General features: G+C 39.9%; 1 protein-coding gene across 6 annotated transcripts in view; it reads right to left on the reverse strand.

Moving 5' to 3' along the window:
- Positions 1 to 5,088: 5,088 nt before the first annotated feature.
- The window catches only part of aadac (arylacetamide deacetylase), a 34,886-nt gene continuing 20,936 nt past the window's right edge, over positions 5,089 to 19,038 (reverse strand). For 2 of the 6 annotated variants that reach the window (XM_061826656.1, XM_061826658.1), the window contains exons 2-7: positions 16,711 to 16,877; positions 16,164 to 16,384; positions 14,523 to 14,751; positions 9,463 to 9,532; positions 7,900 to 8,071; positions 5,089 to 6,489 (exon numbers count right to left, since the gene is read on the reverse strand). In XM_061826656.1, coding sequence (XP_061682640.1) covers positions 5,863 to 6,489; positions 7,900 to 8,071; positions 9,463 to 9,532; positions 14,523 to 14,751; positions 16,164 to 16,304 — 1,239 coding nt within the window. In that variant the 5' untranslated portion in view covers positions 16,305 to 16,384; positions 16,711 to 16,877 and the 3' untranslated portion in view covers positions 5,089 to 5,862. Of the gene's footprint in view, positions 6,490 to 7,899; positions 8,072 to 9,462; positions 9,533 to 14,522; positions 14,752 to 16,163; positions 16,393 to 16,512; positions 16,591 to 16,710; positions 18,008 to 19,038 lie in introns of those variants that run through there. The other 4 variants (XM_061826660.1, XM_061826657.1, XM_061826659.1 and 1 more) reach the window with 4 other exon arrangements.

Below are 19,038 nucleotides of genomic sequence, written 5' to 3' on the forward strand. Positions count from 1 at the left end.
AGATGACTGACTATGAAAACTTTCTGCCTAGGCACATATTTGACATTAGAACAATATCAATGCGCACCATGAAACAAAAAAAAATCACGAAAGTATATTTCCTCAAATAATGATGACCCCGGCTCACTTTACTCACTCGTGCAATCTTAGTCTGTTTATTTCAATACAAAGATGATATAATGGCAGGAAGCCAATAGGATTGAACAGATTGTAATGATGTCTTCTGCCATCGATTGAAAGAAAAGTTTATTCTCTCTGTCAAGCGATGTCTCCGGCATGGACAGATAAACAAAAGTACATTATAATTGTGGACAACAACTTTCAAACCAATCAAGTGAAATTAGTTCTCAGATGGAGACTTAATCTTTAATGGTGCACCAATGTGCTACTGCAAAGTAAAAAAAGAAAACAAAAAAAAAAAAACTGCACTGGAAGTTTGGCACCGCTGTGGTTCTCAAACTTTGTATTTCAAGTACTGTACCACCTAAATAAAAATAAATTTATATATATATATATGAAGCACAAAAAGTAACACTGTCAGGACAAACATTAACATGTTCATCAAAACAACTTAAATGTTTTTTTTTATCAACTGCTCTTAATTTTTTAAAATTGAATATAGAAATATTAACAACAATCGAACTGTACTCGGGTCATGATTTTTTTCAAATTGATTCTACGTTCACATTTACTGTGAATTTGCATGACAACGCTTGTTTGACAGTGTGTGCCTTGTGATTGGCTGGCGACCTGTTGTTGTTGGTATAGAAGAGGCCTCAGGTTAACTGTGAGCTGATGAGGATAAGCCATACAGAAAATAAATGGATGCACAGTAGACAACCACGTCTAAGATAAACTGAGCCTGTTTCTTACATAATGGCAGTGTGGAAAACTAATAGATAAGTGTGACCAGAACTAATGCAAGGCAGTTGTTGGAAGAAAATCTGGGAGGTCATGGCTATGGTGAATCAAAAATTGACTACAATTACAAACAGAAAGCAATATTAGCCCAAACAGAACACAAAACGCTCTGAAGGAGTGAAACTATCCAAACATGTCAACTTTTCCATCAGTCATGGTGCAGCTCAAGGGCTGTTGATTGTTTAATATTTTTAGTGTCCCAGGGAGGATCCAAGTTTCTTTTCCAAGTTTCTGACAATAACATGTTCATCCTTAAAACATGTGTTTCCCATTTTCACCATTATCTTTATCTCAATGTCATCAGCCTTATACTTCCGTCCAACCATCCATTGACTGAGCCGCTTTACCTCACAAGGATCACGGGAGTGCTGTAGCCTATCCTAGCTATCTTCGATGGGACTAGGAATATTGTAGAAGTGATCATTTCAAAATGTAAACACTTGCAGAGCTTTAAAGAAAAATAATAAAGTCTTGCATATTGCTATATGTTTCCTGCCTTGATTAATCACTGACAATTGTGAGAAATCATTAACATGTTAAGTGTCTTCACATGGATGGGTTTCATTAAGGGTACTTACGGTATATTTCTTTTATCTGAAATGTATATCAAACTGGTCTCCATTTCCCTTAAGTACCCAATATGCAGCTATTTTAAAATTGTCGGTGCCCCCTGCTCTTTACTCCAACTAATCGCATTATCATTGAGCCATCATTGGTTTGGCACTTCTGAAAGGAGAAAAACAAAGGATGAAACAGTCGCTTTGTTCCTCTTGTGTTTATAATTTAGTGTTATGATTACCAACAGCAGATGGAAAATAGATCAAGTAAAACACTGCTAATATGCTCCTTTTGACATATTTAGACAAACCGCTCAATGTTTTTCCCCACCAGAGGTAATTTGCCGAAAGTCAAACAAAGGCTTTATCTTAACATGTTATTAATTATTCTCAGTGGTAATGATGTGACAGTAACAAGGATTTAGAGTTTTTGGTATTCAACTGGACTGAAAATATAAAAAGACGAAAACTGAATTCATCTTGACTTTTTGGCTAATGTGTTTAACACGTGGAGACGGTCGTATTTGTTGTCTGCCAAAACTGAAAGGGAACACAGAGGTGCTTATATTTAGTTTTATGAGGCATCTGTATTCATAATACTGCGAGCAAAGAGGGAAATGTGTTCCTCACATTCCATTCTTAAAGCCAGTGTAATCCATTTAACCACCACTATATGTTTTTCCCCCCCGCCAAGAAGTCAACGGTCCTAATCCATTTCACGTTACTGTTATTATCCCTTTGTCGAGGCGAAGGAATTCAGGAGCGGATCTCCAAAGAAGAATTCAATAGCGCATGGTGCAGATGCAAGCACAACACATAGTAAAGAATCAACGAGATTACTGCAATAGCATACTAAATGCCCACTTTAAATTTACAAAAATAGGACTTATTTGAATTATCCTATAATATAATAAATATATATAATATAATATATAAATATAATAAATCCTTTATCAGCACTTCTACATTATCCATATTGTGGCGTAATTTTCCATCCCCTTGGCAAGAACACACTGAAGGCGTATTGATTGGGATGTTGAGCGACAATTTGCGGACAAGCGTATGCTTACAGATCAATTGGTCACTCATTAAAGTCTTTGAACCAACAAATGAGATATTTTGGGAAAGGACATTCAGTTCCCACACATTTTTTTTTTACAGCATGGAACTTTCCGATATTTAAAGGTCAAGTGTCATGAAATGGATCATTTTTAGTATGTTATTCATGAAAAAAATGGCAGCCGGTATGGACCCATCCATTTTTTCACCACAAAACATGATTTTGACATATACGGCTTTTTGTAATTCCCGCCATGAAAATCCTCTTGAGGGATTTGTTTTCAACAAGAAGCAGGAAGTGACATTGGAGGCAGGTGCGCGCTCAAACGGACATGTTTGTTTCTATTAGTTTCACCTGCGGGAAGATAGCTCGTTGTTCCTTCGTGTTAGCAAAAATGCCAGCTCGTTGCATTGCTGGATATTGTTCGAACACTCAAGAGGATGGATTTATTCTTTATAAGTTTCCAAGAGACTCGGTTCGTTGTGAAAAATTGATTGCACGGGTGCAAAGGACGAGTGAGGTGTGTATACAGCTACTAAAAAAAACAATAGTTTGGGGTGGACCACGTAATCCGTCTGTCATAACCTAACAAAAGATCCACGTACAGGTGACAGGGGTGCTAAATGTCTCGATGAGGGTGTCGGATAGCTTCCACATCAGGCTCGCCGGCGAAGGATGCTGCGTCTGGCTCACCGGCGAAAGCTGCCGCGTTGTGCCTCGCGGATGAGCACGGCTTCAGCCAGACTGACTCATACATAGTGTCTGTCGCGCCGCGTCCGCTGCTATGGCTCCGACCAGGGTTCCTCATTTTCGGCACCGAGGTGGCTTCTCGCGGCACCGAGCTGGGCCCTTTTACGGCGTCATTGTCGCACATGGCTGAGTGCGCCACGTCAAAAGAGGAATATGTAATTGTTACGCAGTTCAAATATTTTAACAGGAGAGAAGTTCCTAGTCTTGGGGGAGGGAAACATTTGGAAATGACTTGAGTATGCATGGGAAACTTGTAGGAATGAAGGTCCGGTCCATCTTTGACAGGAATGTTATTTTCTTTGTTTTACATTTGAGTACCGTAATCTACGGCCCATAAGCAGCAACATTTTTCCACACGCTTTCAACCCTGCAGTTTATGCGGTGATGGGGCTAATTTGTGCATCTTTTTTCCAACGGCCGCAAAAAGGCACTCGAACAACAAGAGTCAGACCGGTGGAATATATGTGCCGAGGAAGTGACTTTTACCGGTCCGGCCTTGTTAGCACTGCACTAGCATGCTACTGCCGCGTTTCAGTGATTTTTACCGGTATATTTTTTCTTTTAACTGGCCCTGTTCGTGCGGTGCTAGCGTTAGCACGGCAGCGCTGGCTTTAAACTCTCTGTCTACCGTCTTTCTTTGTAAATATCTCAGGTTTCAATGTGGGCACTTGCGGCTTTTACACAGTTGCGGTGTATGTATGTACCAAATGGTATTTCCTGTACAAATGTACTGAGTGAGGCTTATAACCAACTGTGCTCTGTAGGTAATTACGGTACACGTCACAAGGTGAATTCAATTTATTATAAAACGCTAAACTGAAGAATGGAAGGGGGAAATCAGTCAAATCAAAGAATGTATTGGTTTTGCATCTTTGTGCAAAACAAGTGTAAACCGCCTATCAAAAGTTGGATTCTTTAATGAAGCCAGGTGTTATGTGTTTTAGACAAAATGAAACCTAAAAGGTCAAACACAATACAGTCAACCTCTGATTCTAGGAAATTCCTGACCAGCAGCAACAAAGTACTATTGCCATACAAAAATGCAAAGTTACCAAATATACTGTCAATATGATGAGAAATTCACCATTAGGGAGTGAGCGGATAACAATTTAGCAGCCGAACTGAATTTACTGTAGTTGCATAACCTCCACCCTGCGAGTTTTGTGAGACTCTTAAAATTATGCATTTCCCCAACTGTAGCATCTTTGGGGCTTTCAAATTCGGAGGTTTCACTGTGCTCTGCACTACCAACGCCGGACTCTCAGCTGTTTCTTATCCAAGCCTCAGGTCACCTTTTGAACAGTAAAGAAAGAAAGAAAAAGATGAGTTAAGCGAACACATTCAGTTTGTGCAGGACAGTCACGGGCCCCCACAGGCAAAGTGGAGGCAGATGTAACGTGGAGATATTTTGAGGGTGGCAAACCACCAGGATTTTTGGGCCTAGGGAAAAATAAAAATGCAACTCAGATGGATATTCTAAAACACGAAAGTGGCGTAAATGACAACAATAATATCATCGCAAAGCTCTGGTCCTTCCAGAAGATAAAATGTCAATGTAAAAAAACAAACAAAAAAATTAATTCATATTTTAAAAATTGTTTCTTGAAAAAAAAGTAAAACAAAATATACGCACATTAAGAAATGAAACTTTTCATACAGCAATTTATATATTTAGGATTCCTGATTACAAAACAAAGAGTAATTTGTTCATGAAAAAATAGCACTTATTTATTCAATAGAAAAACAATGGTTTTTAATTTTTAAGCAGATATGGTAAGCAACTTCAGCGTTTCATTGGATTTCATTTGGGCAACTCTTTTATTAGGTTTCACAACAACATTCAACAAAACCCTTACAAGGTGCATTTATTAATGCTAATTCTACGAGGAGATAATCCTAATAAATGGACCAATCAGGCCTGAGGGGAGTCACCTTTGACCATGACTTTGAAGAAACCCAAGTCCTCATATGTTCCTCCCCATGTACAAAGTAAAGTCCATAAACACTTCTCGATGAGTTGGGGGACAGAATTATCCTATCAACCAAATGAAAGATAAATTAGAACAAAGATTGTGAGCCAGCTGGTTCAGCGTCAGTGGTGAATGGAGCTCAATGGTGCTCTTGTGGATGAAAGGACAAATTCCCACAGTCTTCCCGGAAGGGTGGAAGCTGTTACAGATGCAAAAGTGCAACTCCACGTTCACTTCCTGTATGCAAAAACGGCCCCATGTCCAAACACAATTGGCCATACGACGATGATAATGTAATGGACATTCTAATCGGGTCAACATTCCTGCGGGTTTTGGGGAAACCGAAGCAGCATCTCGTGAATATTTGTCAGCTGCGACACACAAAATGCGCTCCAAAATGTCCACTCAGATAATTTTCAGTCCTCTTTCCAGAGCAATATTTTGCACATGACAAAATAAGTACTTGCTATATATAGTTATAATATTGTAATGTCAAAAAGTGACAAATATGCACTAGAGATATTTCTTAATATACTGTATTTACAAAGACAAAACTTGATTTGAGAATTTGGGCTCAACAACACTTGCATAAATGTTTATTATTTTACAAGTTTTCATTGAGCCATTTCACGTAGTTGTTCATCATGCGGTGTGCAATGAGGAAGTCCATCGGCCACACTGTGAACATCAACGCTCCATGAAATCCCGAGTCGTAGTGTTCGTGCGTCACCTCCACCCCGGCGGCACGGAGACGCGTGACGTACATGATCCCGTCATCTCGGAGGACGTCGTACTCGCAAGTCAGGATGTAGGCTTTGGGGAGAGAGCGCAAGGCTGCGTCCGGAACCAGCAGAGGGGATGCCCTTGGGTCAGCTAATGATTGAGATGGTCCACCGGTGCCAAACGCTTGGCCTGCCTCCCCCTGGCCCACGGCAGGAGCACTGTAGTTGTATTTTCTGTGATACGTCTCGGGCAGGAAGGCGCTCCAGTTGACGAACTTCAGCAGGCTGGAGGACTCGGGGTTGTTGTGGGCGTTGGCCATCATGGCTCGGAAAAAGGCCTTGTCACTGGTCAAGTACTCACTCCAAAACCGTACCATGAGGGTGCGTGGCAAAATGGGCATGTCTTGATTCTGCTGATAAGATGGCGTGTTGAGGTCCAATGCCTGGAGAACAGGGTAGATGAGGGCTTGGGCTTTCAACTGAACCTTTTGTGCAGGCTCCTTCAGTAACTAAAAATATTGGGGAGGAGAGGAAAAAAAAGGTTGAAAAGCTGTTATCTTCTTGAAATCCTAAACAGCATCTGATGACATCAATGCCTGACATCACCTCACCCCCTATTTACAGTACAGTGTCTTCACATAGCCAGTGATTAAAAGTCAACATGATACATGAACCCCAGAGCCAAAACCAACACACTTGTCAGTATGCCATTCACACTCGGTCACACATGGCCTCCTGAAGCATTTTAGGGAGCGAGAAAGTTTACTTTAGAGCCAGCAGAACAAGAATGATCACGGCTACTCAAATATAAAAGTTAACCAACCATAAAAAGTATACAAAGGTGCCGCATACACGAGAATTTCAGTTGTCATACCGACTAAATGTTTGTCTACATGCACATCGAGAAATGCAAGGTTTTGCTTCGGTTTAAGATAAGAGTGGTGCTTTGAGATACGAGTGACTTGACTTGCGAGTTTACCGTGATGCGATAGGTCGTTTTTTTTTTTTTTTCCTAGACTTGCAAGCGCTGTCTAAAAATACGAGAGCTTTATGGTAGCAGTGAACTCAACTCACTTCACAACAAGCAACATATTGGCAAATACCAAGCAATTCTTTAAAAAAAAAAAGTTTCTAGCTGTTTCTTGACCTCTACGCTAAACAGCATCTATGTCGCAGTGTTATGATCCTTTTGGCAATGGATTGAACACAATCAGCAAACGTAGATAAATTGTATTACAGTACTGTAGTACATTCTTTATCCTTTGAAGAATAAATACAGTATTTTCTGCACTATAAGGCATACCTAAAAATCTTTAATTTTCTCAAAAGCCGACAATGCGCCTTATAATCCGGTGCGCCTCATATATGGATCAATATTGAGCCTTAAGTGCAGCTCCATCTAATGGATGCATACCGTAACCCCTGCCTCTACTGTAGCGGAATGCGGTGTGCCTTATATATGATAAAACTTTTAAAATAGGTCATTCATTGAAGGTACGCCTTATAATGTAGTGGGCCTTATAGTGCGGAAAATACGGTAATAATGCTGTACTGATGAGCTCAGGCGATGTGTCATTTAACAGTAAAATCAGTATGCCTGTCTTATAAAGCCACCAGGTGGACAATTGATGCAGTGTTGAAATTTTTGTTTTATTCTTTATAATTCTATTTATTGTTGTATGTTTCTGTAAAGTACAGCATCATCGAGTGTATTTTTTTGGGAGGGGGGATTGCTGGAATCGATTAATGCCATTCAATGGGAAAAACAATTATACAAGATACACGTGTAAGAAAAACTCATAACTCATGGGAGTCCAACTCATATTTTAAAGCACTGCTGCATTGATTGCTTATTAGTTATCTCCCACACCGTCACTTGAGCTTCATTATGTGACCCAAGAAGTAAAGATTTCATGTACCTGTTGGGAGACAGCAGCTGCCAGGTTCCCCCCAGCACTGTCTCCAGAAACTGCAATGCGTCCCGGATCCACAGAATACTGGGCGAGCACCCCTGGCTGGAGAAAGTGTTTGACGACGCGATACACATCCTCAAATGGAACTGGGAAATGGTGGGCAGGGGCAAGACGGTACCTGTAAGGACAGAAATGTATCTAAAAGGCTGGAATGTTAAAGAAATTAACTTCAATAATTGTTTCGATTAACTAATTCCCACCTCCATCTTTTGGGCCTCTTTAAACGTATGCATAGCTCCTCCGATCAAGGGACCCAACACTAACTCCTACTACAGCGGGTCCAAAGATCTAAACCAATTTCCGCATTCATGAAATAGTGTTTTTTCAATTCGGCGAAATGACTTCCATTCTTAATTTGGTTGTGTGAACAAATGCTTCATTCTTTCAAAAGTCAAGCCACACACATGGACGACTTTGGGATTGTGAAACTTTGGAATGACTCTACGGAAGTGTTCAATTAACTGGAGAAAAGAATTTGGGAGCGTGGAGTCATTGCATTGACGTGAAAAGATCAGGGCCACTCAATCAATGTACGAGTAAAAACTGGAAGCAGAGGATTGTTTTTCCTGTCATTACTCATCAACACAGTCAAAAGCTAGTGTACATATTGGAAATGTCACAAGGCAAGCTGCGCCAACAATTAAAGAGAAAAACCTGGCTAGACCAAAACTATTTTGACGCACTCTACCGCATCCCCACATCACATCAGGCTGGTGACTAATAAGAGAAGACAGACTGCAGAGACAGCGAAAAATTTTTGGGAGAGACAACAACAGATGAATATGATAAGAATCAACCCTTGAAAAAAATGAGCAAATGTACTAAACACATTAAATGTGCACATCGTCTATCGGACTAACCGTTTTGTGCATTGATTGCACTTAATATGGAGAAGAATGCTTTATAATGCAGTGGTAACTTGACTTATTTGTTTTTTCAACAAGCTTTTGAAAGTGCATTAGGAACTGTGGCTCTCCTTGCCCAAATACGACCATAACCAAGCAATAACCAAGTTTTTCAACTATTTGGAATATCATATTGGCACATTAATCATGAGATATGACTTAAAATTATCCATGCATTCCCGAGTTACTGACATTTTTCTGCCATGAGTCCCGAAATCAGGTCATTAGAATTTATGCAGCTTCTCTATATCACTATCAACGAGCTTCACCTTCCTGTCTGCTACCAGAACTGTAAACACAACAAACACATGTGCTCTTATAAGTAGTGAAGATTGGCTCTTCTACGTGGAGGCGATTAATAATAGAAAATGGGGGCAGTTTTAGCCAGATATTTGTAATTCAATTCAATGGATGGATTCAAAACTGGGTCAAACAGAAGTAACTGTAAGAAGGACCATTCCTAGACATTTACACATGCAAAACCAAATGTATTTTGATTCTTCTTCTTCCTTAATACTAAGTCCATCTGAGAGAGTCACTTTGTGAAGGCTTAAATAGCCCAAATACTGGACCTTTAAATTGGATACCAGTGTATTATACTTACTCAACAGAAATAATTACTGCATTCAACTCAGTGGCAACTTTTCTGGCAAGAAGGTCGTAAGGACTCATGCCTGTGAGGAGAGACAAAACACAGACTTTAGAAACCACCACTATAAATGACATTCATCTCTACTTGCTGCAAAGAGATGACCCTATTATGTGGTACTCCTCCAGTGGAACCCCTAAGGTCAAAAACAATCCATTCCAACATTCCAGTCAATGTCAGATTTGTTCAGAGTTTTTTTCCCCATGGGAAAAAATGTAAGCAGAGCTGTTCTGGCTGCTTTCAGTGGACCTTTTTCTTCTCATCATTTTTTTTGCTGGGGATGATCTTTTTGGAGCAAGTACCACAAAAAAAGCCAAAGAAAAAGAAAACATGCAGAGTCAATGGTTTTGATGTTTTTGGTGAACGGAGCTCTCATGACATCGTACAAAGTACAACGTGATAATGTCGGTCAAATTCACAAGTGTATAAGTTCAAGGGCATTTGAATTTTGACATTTGACGTTTGAATTTGTTTATGTTCCATTATCTATCCATCCATTTTCTGAGCCGCTTATCCTCAAGGGGGGGCGCGGGAGTCCTGGAGCCAACCCAGCTGTCATGACAAGTAAAGAAAAATACCAATATATTAAAAGATTAAAAAAAAGAAAAATGAATACAGCTATGGCTAAAAACATTGGCACGCCTGGGGTGATTGTATTGTCGATTATATATGTACCGCTAATCTTCACTCACTTGGGTCACGAGTGTGCTGGAGCCTATAAACAACCAATTCAGAGTCTTCGATTGACCTACTACACGTTTTGGGATGTGGGAGGAAACTAGAGTACCTGGAGGAAAGCCACGCAGGCATGGGGAGAACATGCAAATTCTTCACAGGCAAGGCCTGATATGGAGCTGGGTTTAAAGAACTGTGAGGCAGATGTGCTAACCAGTTGTCCACGGCCACAGGATTATGTAGATTTCTTTTTTTTTTAAATCCTCTTAATATTGCAATATTTAGCAAACAGAAGATAATGTTAGTAATCCTAATTACTCTGAAACAAGATCATTTTAGATCTGATTTCATGTTTCAAGCAATGACTGCATAACTGTTCCTGCTCTTTGCATCTTGGCCTCTTGGGGGCAGTGTGGTGCATATTTGAGTATCCTTAAAAAAAAGAAAGTACAAGAAAAAAAGTAAATTACAATTCTATTAAACACATTTTTAAGAGATTAGGAAGAATATATGCCTGGGTATTGTTGTATTGTCTGTCTCTATGTGTAATTACAGCATTTAAGTGTAAATTATTATTTGAAGGTAAATACGCCCATGATTTAATGCTAATGTTAGGTAACCTATCATGAGGGTTTTCCATTGACTGATTGCATAAGCTGGCGAGTTCTAAAATTATGTCTTGTATTTAAAACTACGATTCACAATTTTTTTTAATAGTTATATCAGCGGCACAATGGATGACTGGTTAGAGCAGGCAAACTTTTTGGCTCGCGGGCCACATCGACTTTTAAAATTTGACAGATGGGCCGGGTGAGCACAAGATACGGTACAATAGGATAAGATAAGGGTCGCGGGGAGTGCTGGAACCTATCATAAATATCAGTACATATCAAACATAAAAAAAGAAAACAGAAAAAAAAAACATTGAAGTATTAACATACCTTTTAATGAAAATAGTGTTGCTGAGCCCCCATTTTAGCCAATGCATCAAAGTCTGGTGGTAATTCTGTTGTGGCAATTTTCAGAACAGATCTGAGGTGTTCTGGGATCTATGGAGTCCTTTCTTTGTTGGTGTTCATTACACTAAAAGTCTGTTCACAAACATATGTCGAGCCAAACAAAACCAGCATTCTCTATGGCATCTTCTGGATGTTTGGAAATTTGGCTGCACTTAATGAAGCATAAAACTCATCCAGTTTCAGGGAGATGAACTTGTCCTTTCACACCAAGTCACATAGGGGATCAATCAGTTTCATGTGCAACTCTTGTGGCACCTTTTCCGGGTCGTGTGAGAAGGGACATGACACCAGCTGAAGTAAAAAGTAAGTTTCTTTCGGCTTGTCCCTTTCAGGGTCGCCACAGCGTGTCATCTCAGATGAACGCACATATGTTTGGCACAAAATCACAAAACCAACGGCAGAATTTCTCATGCATGTCATCCAGTGATTCTATATTTTTTTTACTCGTCGGTGGGCCTCTTTAAAGGTAGCCAGTGTGGGGAAATGAGTAAATGACTTGTTTGACATTTGCTCTGAAAATAAAACCAGCTTGGTTTTGAAGGCTCTGACGTTTACTTGCATTTCATGAACAAGCTGGTTTTTCCCTTGTAGTTTAACATTCAGCTCGTTCATCTGTGTCAGTCAGTATTTCTACAGTAAAAGCTAAATCTCAAAGCCAATTTGTGTTATTCAGCTCAGAAAAATTGTCACTCAATTGTACACTCAAGTAGCTCCAAAAATAAATAATCTCCTGTTTGAGCTCCCACACACATTGACATACTTTTTCATTTTTTTTTTCTTTTTAACCAGCGGACATTAGAATGGTAAAGTAAGTCCGTGTGGTCAGCGTCAATTTCTTCAAGAAGATGAATAAATTGACGATGGTGAAGTCCCCTTGCTCGAATACAGTTATGTTTCACAACTGACATGGTCGAGCTGCAGCACAGATTTACACAATGCTTCGTGGTGAATAATGCAGTGTAGAAAAATCACCTCCTGCTCAGGCTTGTCCTCTTTCACCCTGTCCTGAATTCTCTTGCGCATCCCAATGTTTTTTCCTGTCAGATTTGGTGATCCATCAGTGCTAACGTTGGCGAGCATACTCCAAGATAACTTGTGCTTCTGTATGACAGCTGACACGTTGTTAAATAAATCATCTCCATGCATTTTTCCTTTCAGGGATTCCATATCATAAAACTCCTTCGTTATCTCGAAATTCTCATTAATCCCTGTGATAAAAATTAAAAGATGAGCGGGTTCCTTTATATCATTGCTTGTGTCCAGTGCCAAAGAATATAATGTAAATGACTTAGCTTTTTTGTTTAGCTTGCGAGTTAAGTGTTTGTCAATTACTTCAATACAGCAAGTCACTGACGTGCGTGACAAGCAATTTTTTTCAAATTTGTTCTTTTTCTCGGGACATAAAAAGCTTGCTGTCTCAATGATGCATTTAGAGAAAGGTTTGCTGGCTTTTGTAAGATTGAATACCAATTAATAATTGTCTTTGTGGTTGCTTCTTGGACTGCTCGGATAAAGGTGTTTTGCTGAGCCTGCAAGCTAGCTAGCAACCTGTCAGCATTAACCGTACGTTCTTGTGCGAAAAGGTTGCTGCTGTAATTAGCATGCTTAGTAGAACAATGATGGCTTAAAACCGCAACGGTTTCTTGACAAACAACACATAGAGCCTTGGACCGGACTTCAGTAAAAAAAAGTATTTAGGAGTCCATTCTTTTTTAAACACCCAGCACTCACTGTCGAACCTTTCTTTTCTTTAACATTGCTGGAGATGGGTTCTGATCTGACCAATGGAAAAAGACTGATAACAGGTGATAACTGATAAAAGGCTTGCGCTCCGCTAAATCAAGACACTGCACCTACTGTGCTATCTAGTGTTGAAATGTCTGTCATTAAAAGTGAAAATGGAATGGATGAAATCATTCACATCAGACCTTAATTCTCTTCGGATTAAAAAGACTAACGGGCTCGGTGTGGCCCGCAGGCCGTAGTTTGCCCATCCTGGGTTAGAGTGTCTGCCTCACAGCTCTGAGCACCGGAGTTCAAATCCCGGCCACCTGTGTGGGGTTTGCATGTTCCCCCTGTGCCTGCATGTGTTTTCTACGGGCACTCCGGTTTCCTCCCGCATCCCGGAAACATGCAACACAAATTGGACACTCTAAATTGCGTCTAGGTGTGATTGTGAGTGTTACTGTTGTCTCCATGTGCCCTGCGATTGGTGTACCCTGCCTCCTGCCCGTTGAGAGCTGGGATAGGCTGCAGCACTCCTGTGACCATCGTGAGGATAAGCGGCTAAGAAGATGGATGGATGGCTAGCTGGATGGATTTACAATGCAATAATGCAAGGCGCTGAAAAAAACAAAAACATGGGCAGTGGAAAGAGTTGGACTCAGCACACCCGACAACATATCGAAGCAATGGACCGGATTTCTGTAGTGGTGAATTTCAGCATCCAATCGCAGGTCACGCGGAGATGGACAACAGTCGCACTCACAATCACACCTGAGGCCTATTAGAGTGTCCATTCAATGCATGTTTTTGGGATGTGGGAGGAAATCGGAGTGCTTGAAGAAATGCAGGCACATGGAGAACATGCAAACCCCACACAGTTGGAGCTAGGATTTTAACCCCGGTCCTCAGAACTGTCAGGCCAACACTCTACAGCTGTACACCCTTTAAAAACATTCAATATGAGTAATTCTTTCTGTTGTCCATTTAGATGGACACTAAATTCCAAATGAGGGAACAATGAAGAACTTAAAGAATGCTCAGGGAAGGCAGAAGAATATGGATCATATGCTTGCTCGAAGCAACACAGGGTCTGTTGAAAACACAGGATCTTGCATGCACAACCCGCATCACGACATATTAATCATTTCCCTTTGAAAAACAATCTTATGATGACTAGAATCCAAAAATGTAATAACGATTAAACTTTGAATACTTGCAGAGGCCTACCTTTGACACCTTTAAAACTATTCACAATTGCTAGTTTCACCAACAGCCGTAGATCAAATAAATGCATTCAACGCCCATCCCTTTATAGCATGTAGTGTGTATTCGATCGGGACAAACAGATTGCAAGAACAGCACGACGTGTCAAACTGAACGGTGTGGTTTCAGAATTCTGGATTAGTGAAGCTGGGCTCCCCTTTGAGGAACCCACCGCTCCAACAGACGGCGTGTTATTGCCACAAGAATGGAAGCATTGCGTTTGACAGCTTTGTAAGTAGCTCTGATTCGATATCAACATATCGCCACAAACCAAAGCATTTAGAATAAAACATGCCATTCTCGATTTTATTTATTGCATGCTGATCTACTTACGAGAGCTGCCCAGACACCATCCTCCCCCGTGCAGGTATATGAGGGCCCTCCTGAGTTTTGTGTCGCCACTTTGCTGCTTTGGTTGGTAAAGCACCACCTCCACACCGTCAAATTTCTCCACCGTCACGTTGATATGTTCGTCTGACGCGGGCGCGATGTTTTCAATCAAAGTTATGATGTACATCACTCCCATGTAGTCCTTCAGACCTACTAATTCGCTCAAGTCTGCCTGTAAGGGAAAATGAAGCCATGGTTAATGTGTTCAAGAATTAATAGAGGTAGTAAAATTTGTCACTAAACCTAAATTCGGGCACCCTAACAGCAATACAAATTAAAAACATGACAGACAAAAACATGTTAGCTAGTTCCGAGCAGACTACTTTTATTTGGCTGTTGCAAAATGGGCTTCAAACAAGTTTAAGATTAAATATGCTTCCCATTCTATTCAACGGGTTTGTTCTATTTCCTTTGCTTCCTTTATTAATGAACTCATTTTTTGAAAAACCTAGAATTAAGTAATTTTTCCCCCAACACAGCACCAAGTATCCATTTCTACTGCCTGTGTTTATAAGGGAAAAAAAGCACGCAGTGACACAAATACTGCAAGCTACAGGGCTAAAATCATTAAAGAGGTAGAGACTGTTGAGGTTTAACATGTAACAGCAATTCTAAAGACTATGCCTCATATGCAAATTATTTTGAAATGGAAATAATAAGGTAGGATCTGAGGCTGGTTTAAAAAAAATGATCAGATTGTTACTACTATAATCAAAATGTGACGACAACCTCCTATAAAAACATCTTTGTTCTAAACATTTCTAGCCAATTGATGACATTTAAAAAGAAAGGCACTTCACAAATTATGAGAGCTGCACTACATAACAAAATCAGTAACGCCTACTTTACATTTGTGTATACATTGTAAATTCAAATGTAACACTTTAGGGATGTTAATGAATACTTATATAGCATACAAGTAGAAAGATATTACAATTATCTCTTTATGATGGTTGTAAAACCCAAAAATGACATGTACAAACCATTGACAGAGTCATCTTGACACAATATAAATTGGTCATGTGAATTCGAAAGCAGTCATATTAATAACCCTGGCAGGGATAAGAAACAGTATACCACATGCAGTTTCCTAAATCGGCTCTATTATTAGAAGGTGTGAGCAGGACTATACACTACACGGGGATTAGCGTTTGACATAATCTGGCGCAACCCCTACGTATAACCACATCAGCAAAATACAATGCAATGCCACACCTAAAAGAACTGAAAAAAAAAGTCAAATATTTTGTTCAACAACTGAAATGATGCATTAATACTTTTGTTATGAACACGTGATGAGCTAAAACGGGCATTTAATCTTTACTGTAAGAATTTTTTGTCTTCTTTTCATGAGTCCCAATTGAATTAAAGCACAAATTACCATATAAATCCCATCTATAAAGTACTTAAACGACTCGCCTTTAGGATTTACACAAGGATCTTGATCTTAAAATTAAGCACATTAACATGAAATTGAAACAAGAACTGAGTATAACTCCTGGATTTAGAGCGTAGCATTTTATCATAATTACAATCCAGACAGAAAGATGCTGGAAAGAGCAGAAAACCAAGTTGAGCGCTTACCAGGTGGCTGAGACTTCTGAAGAAAGTGTTGGTCAGCATGAGTTTCCATCTCTCCTCTATATCCTCGGGAATGGGTTCGTAAACATAATATGCGCTAAAGGAGCAGAGAGCCACCAATAAAATGATGCTTCCCAGCCTCATCGTGGAGCGAGCGTGCGTGTGGAGGGACGACGCTGCTTCGAGATTGTTTACCCCGCTCACTGGAACGTCCGATTCAACTCCTGAAAAAAAAAAATCTTTTGCTTTACAAACACACACACACACACAGACAGAAACACACACACACACAACACACACACACACACACACACACAACCACACACACACACAACACACACACACACCCCACCCCTGCACCCTTCTCTCTCTCTCTCCCTCGTTCCTTTTCAGCTGCACGTGTTTAGTGTCATTTAGAGGTTTTTGCCCGTCGTCGACCATGTGCGCATGTCTCAAGTTTGAGTGGTCAAGTGGTGGCTGAGTGGTGGCCCGGGGGGGCGGCGGCGGACAACGAAGGAATAATAAATAAACAGCAGAAATGCGAGCTCACAAGCCAGGACGTCAGGAACCGTCCCGCCTTGGCCTGAGCGCTGAATTCTTCAGGTGCCTCCGGATCAGATGCAGTTCGCACGGTGTTGGTGAAATGAACGATCCGCAGAAATTGTGCAGAGGTGCAACTGAGGCCAAAGTGCTCACAGTCCTGCAGATGCCACTGAGCTGAAATAATTTAAAAAATAAAAAAAGTTGCATTGTAATTAATTGTATCGATAAGTAAACAAATAGCATGATTTAAAAATTCTAATTTTGTTTTTTAGTTTTTCCATATATAGTTGGTCACCTCCACTACTGGCACAGATGAAGGGGAAGGTCTTTATTTGTACAAATTCATTACAATTATTATTGTATTGATTGTTGTTGTTTTTAAGGGTTTAGGGACCAAGCACCAACATGTTTATATAAATAGGTAAAAAATACCCCCTAAAAATAGTTAAAAATCTCAATTAATGGGAGCGTTGCAGAGGGGCGTCTGGACTTTACTGCTTAAGCTGCTGTCCACGGGACTCGACCCGATGGGTGGATGCATGAAAATTATGTCTTCTCATTATATAATAACACAGTCGACCAGTACACAATGCCGTGAAAATGCATTTGCCCCCTTCTCAATACCTGAGAAAAAAGCATGATTGTAATTGCTAGAGATAAAAATTGGTTGGGGTACCCTCAGGAGCAAGTGGCAATGAGTCTTTCACATCGCTGTAGAGATTTTGGCCCACTCTTCCTTGCAGAATTGTTTAAATTCCGCAATACTGGAGGCTTTTCCAGATTCAATTGCCTCTTCAAGGTCATATGACAGAATTTCAATCAGATTGAAGTCGGACTCTGACTCGGCCACCGCAAAATTCAGATGTTAAATTCCTGGTGTGTTTTTGGATTGTTGTCCTGCTAAAGATCGCAAATGAACATGAGTAAGACGCAAGAAGTAAGACAAGCCTTTGTTTTTGGGAGGGAGGTGACAGAAATGTAATCGTAACTGTAATGTAACTGATATTTTGTTCCCAGTTTCATCCTTGTTGTTGATTCTGACCTTAACTGACAACAAAGGAGACCTGCAGTTATTCACATGGTGTGCGGGATCCAAAATGAGTTGTAGCTGTGCTCAAGGGATATTTTTTTGTGCGTTGGCCAATCCTGGAAAGGATCACCACTTTCCATGTTTTCTCCATTTATGCCTTATGCTGTTTATTTCGTTTTGTATTTGATTGACAAATTGTATAATTGTCAAAGTAAAAACAGTGTCACAGAACTTTTTGATCCGTGTATTGCATAAATTTAGAAGAAAAATGATTTTGATGGAAAGGGTCCCTTAAAATGAAAATCACAGTTTAAAAAAATGCATTTTATATTTACTCGGGTTATCAGTCACACATTTATCTGATTATCTTAACGTGGGAGAACTGCAAAAAAAATATTTGAGAACAGGCCGAATGTGCTTCACTGCGCTACGAATTCCTCTTGCCTGCCTTACTTGACTAAAGTGTCCAATGTGCTTCAGGTTTCTTTGGTTTTCCGTAAAACTCTGCAGAACATTTTTACATCTGTATGTAAGTCTGATAACACAACACAGCAATACCATCATTCACACAAAAAAAAAATAAGCGTAACCAGCCACATAACTCTCGGTCAACATGTTGAATTGAACAGTCACATGACCATTTAGTGATGACACAGCGAATGTTCCCATAGGTTAAACTATTAAACTCATCTTGACTCAACTGGACTCAATTTGATTTATAAATCACACTTTGAAACACCCACAGATGAAACCAAGTGCAATACATATTCTTCAACATGAAAGATGAAACAAATAAAATAATGAAATAATCCAGAAATAAATACAACACTTGATCTATATTATGTAAAATATACAAGAAATGCTCACTTCACAATGACATTTGACATACAGGTCGAGAGTTATATTTTTAGTTTGGTTGCTCTGACCAACCAACAGGAGGTCCAAGGTACCACATGTATGACCTGGCACTGGTATGAGTTGATTTAAAAAAATAAAATAAAATTCAACATTGCATTTGTGCTGCCGTACATCCAATGGGACCAAATAAAATAATTCTGTCAAAATGTCTCTTTACACGGACTATAATCTCATGAAATGTACTGTCTTGAAGATCACAGATACGGCCTGGGTTGTCACTCCAGATGACAGCTCTCCCTCGGTCAGAACATTTCTGTGGTATTTGGGAATCAGTAATCGGTTCAACCACTTCTAAGATTCAGCCTTAAATATGTGTCACTCTGCAACAGTCTTCAGTCCACCAATTTGTCATTTTCTACCTTTGACTATTGGATTCTTCAAAAGCAT

This window comes from Syngnathoides biaculeatus, chromosome 8, assembly GCF_019802595.1.
Source record: "Syngnathoides biaculeatus isolate LvHL_M chromosome 8, ASM1980259v1, whole genome shotgun sequence".
Classification (NCBI taxonomy): Eukaryota; Metazoa; Chordata; class Actinopteri; order Syngnathiformes; family Syngnathidae; genus Syngnathoides; species Syngnathoides biaculeatus.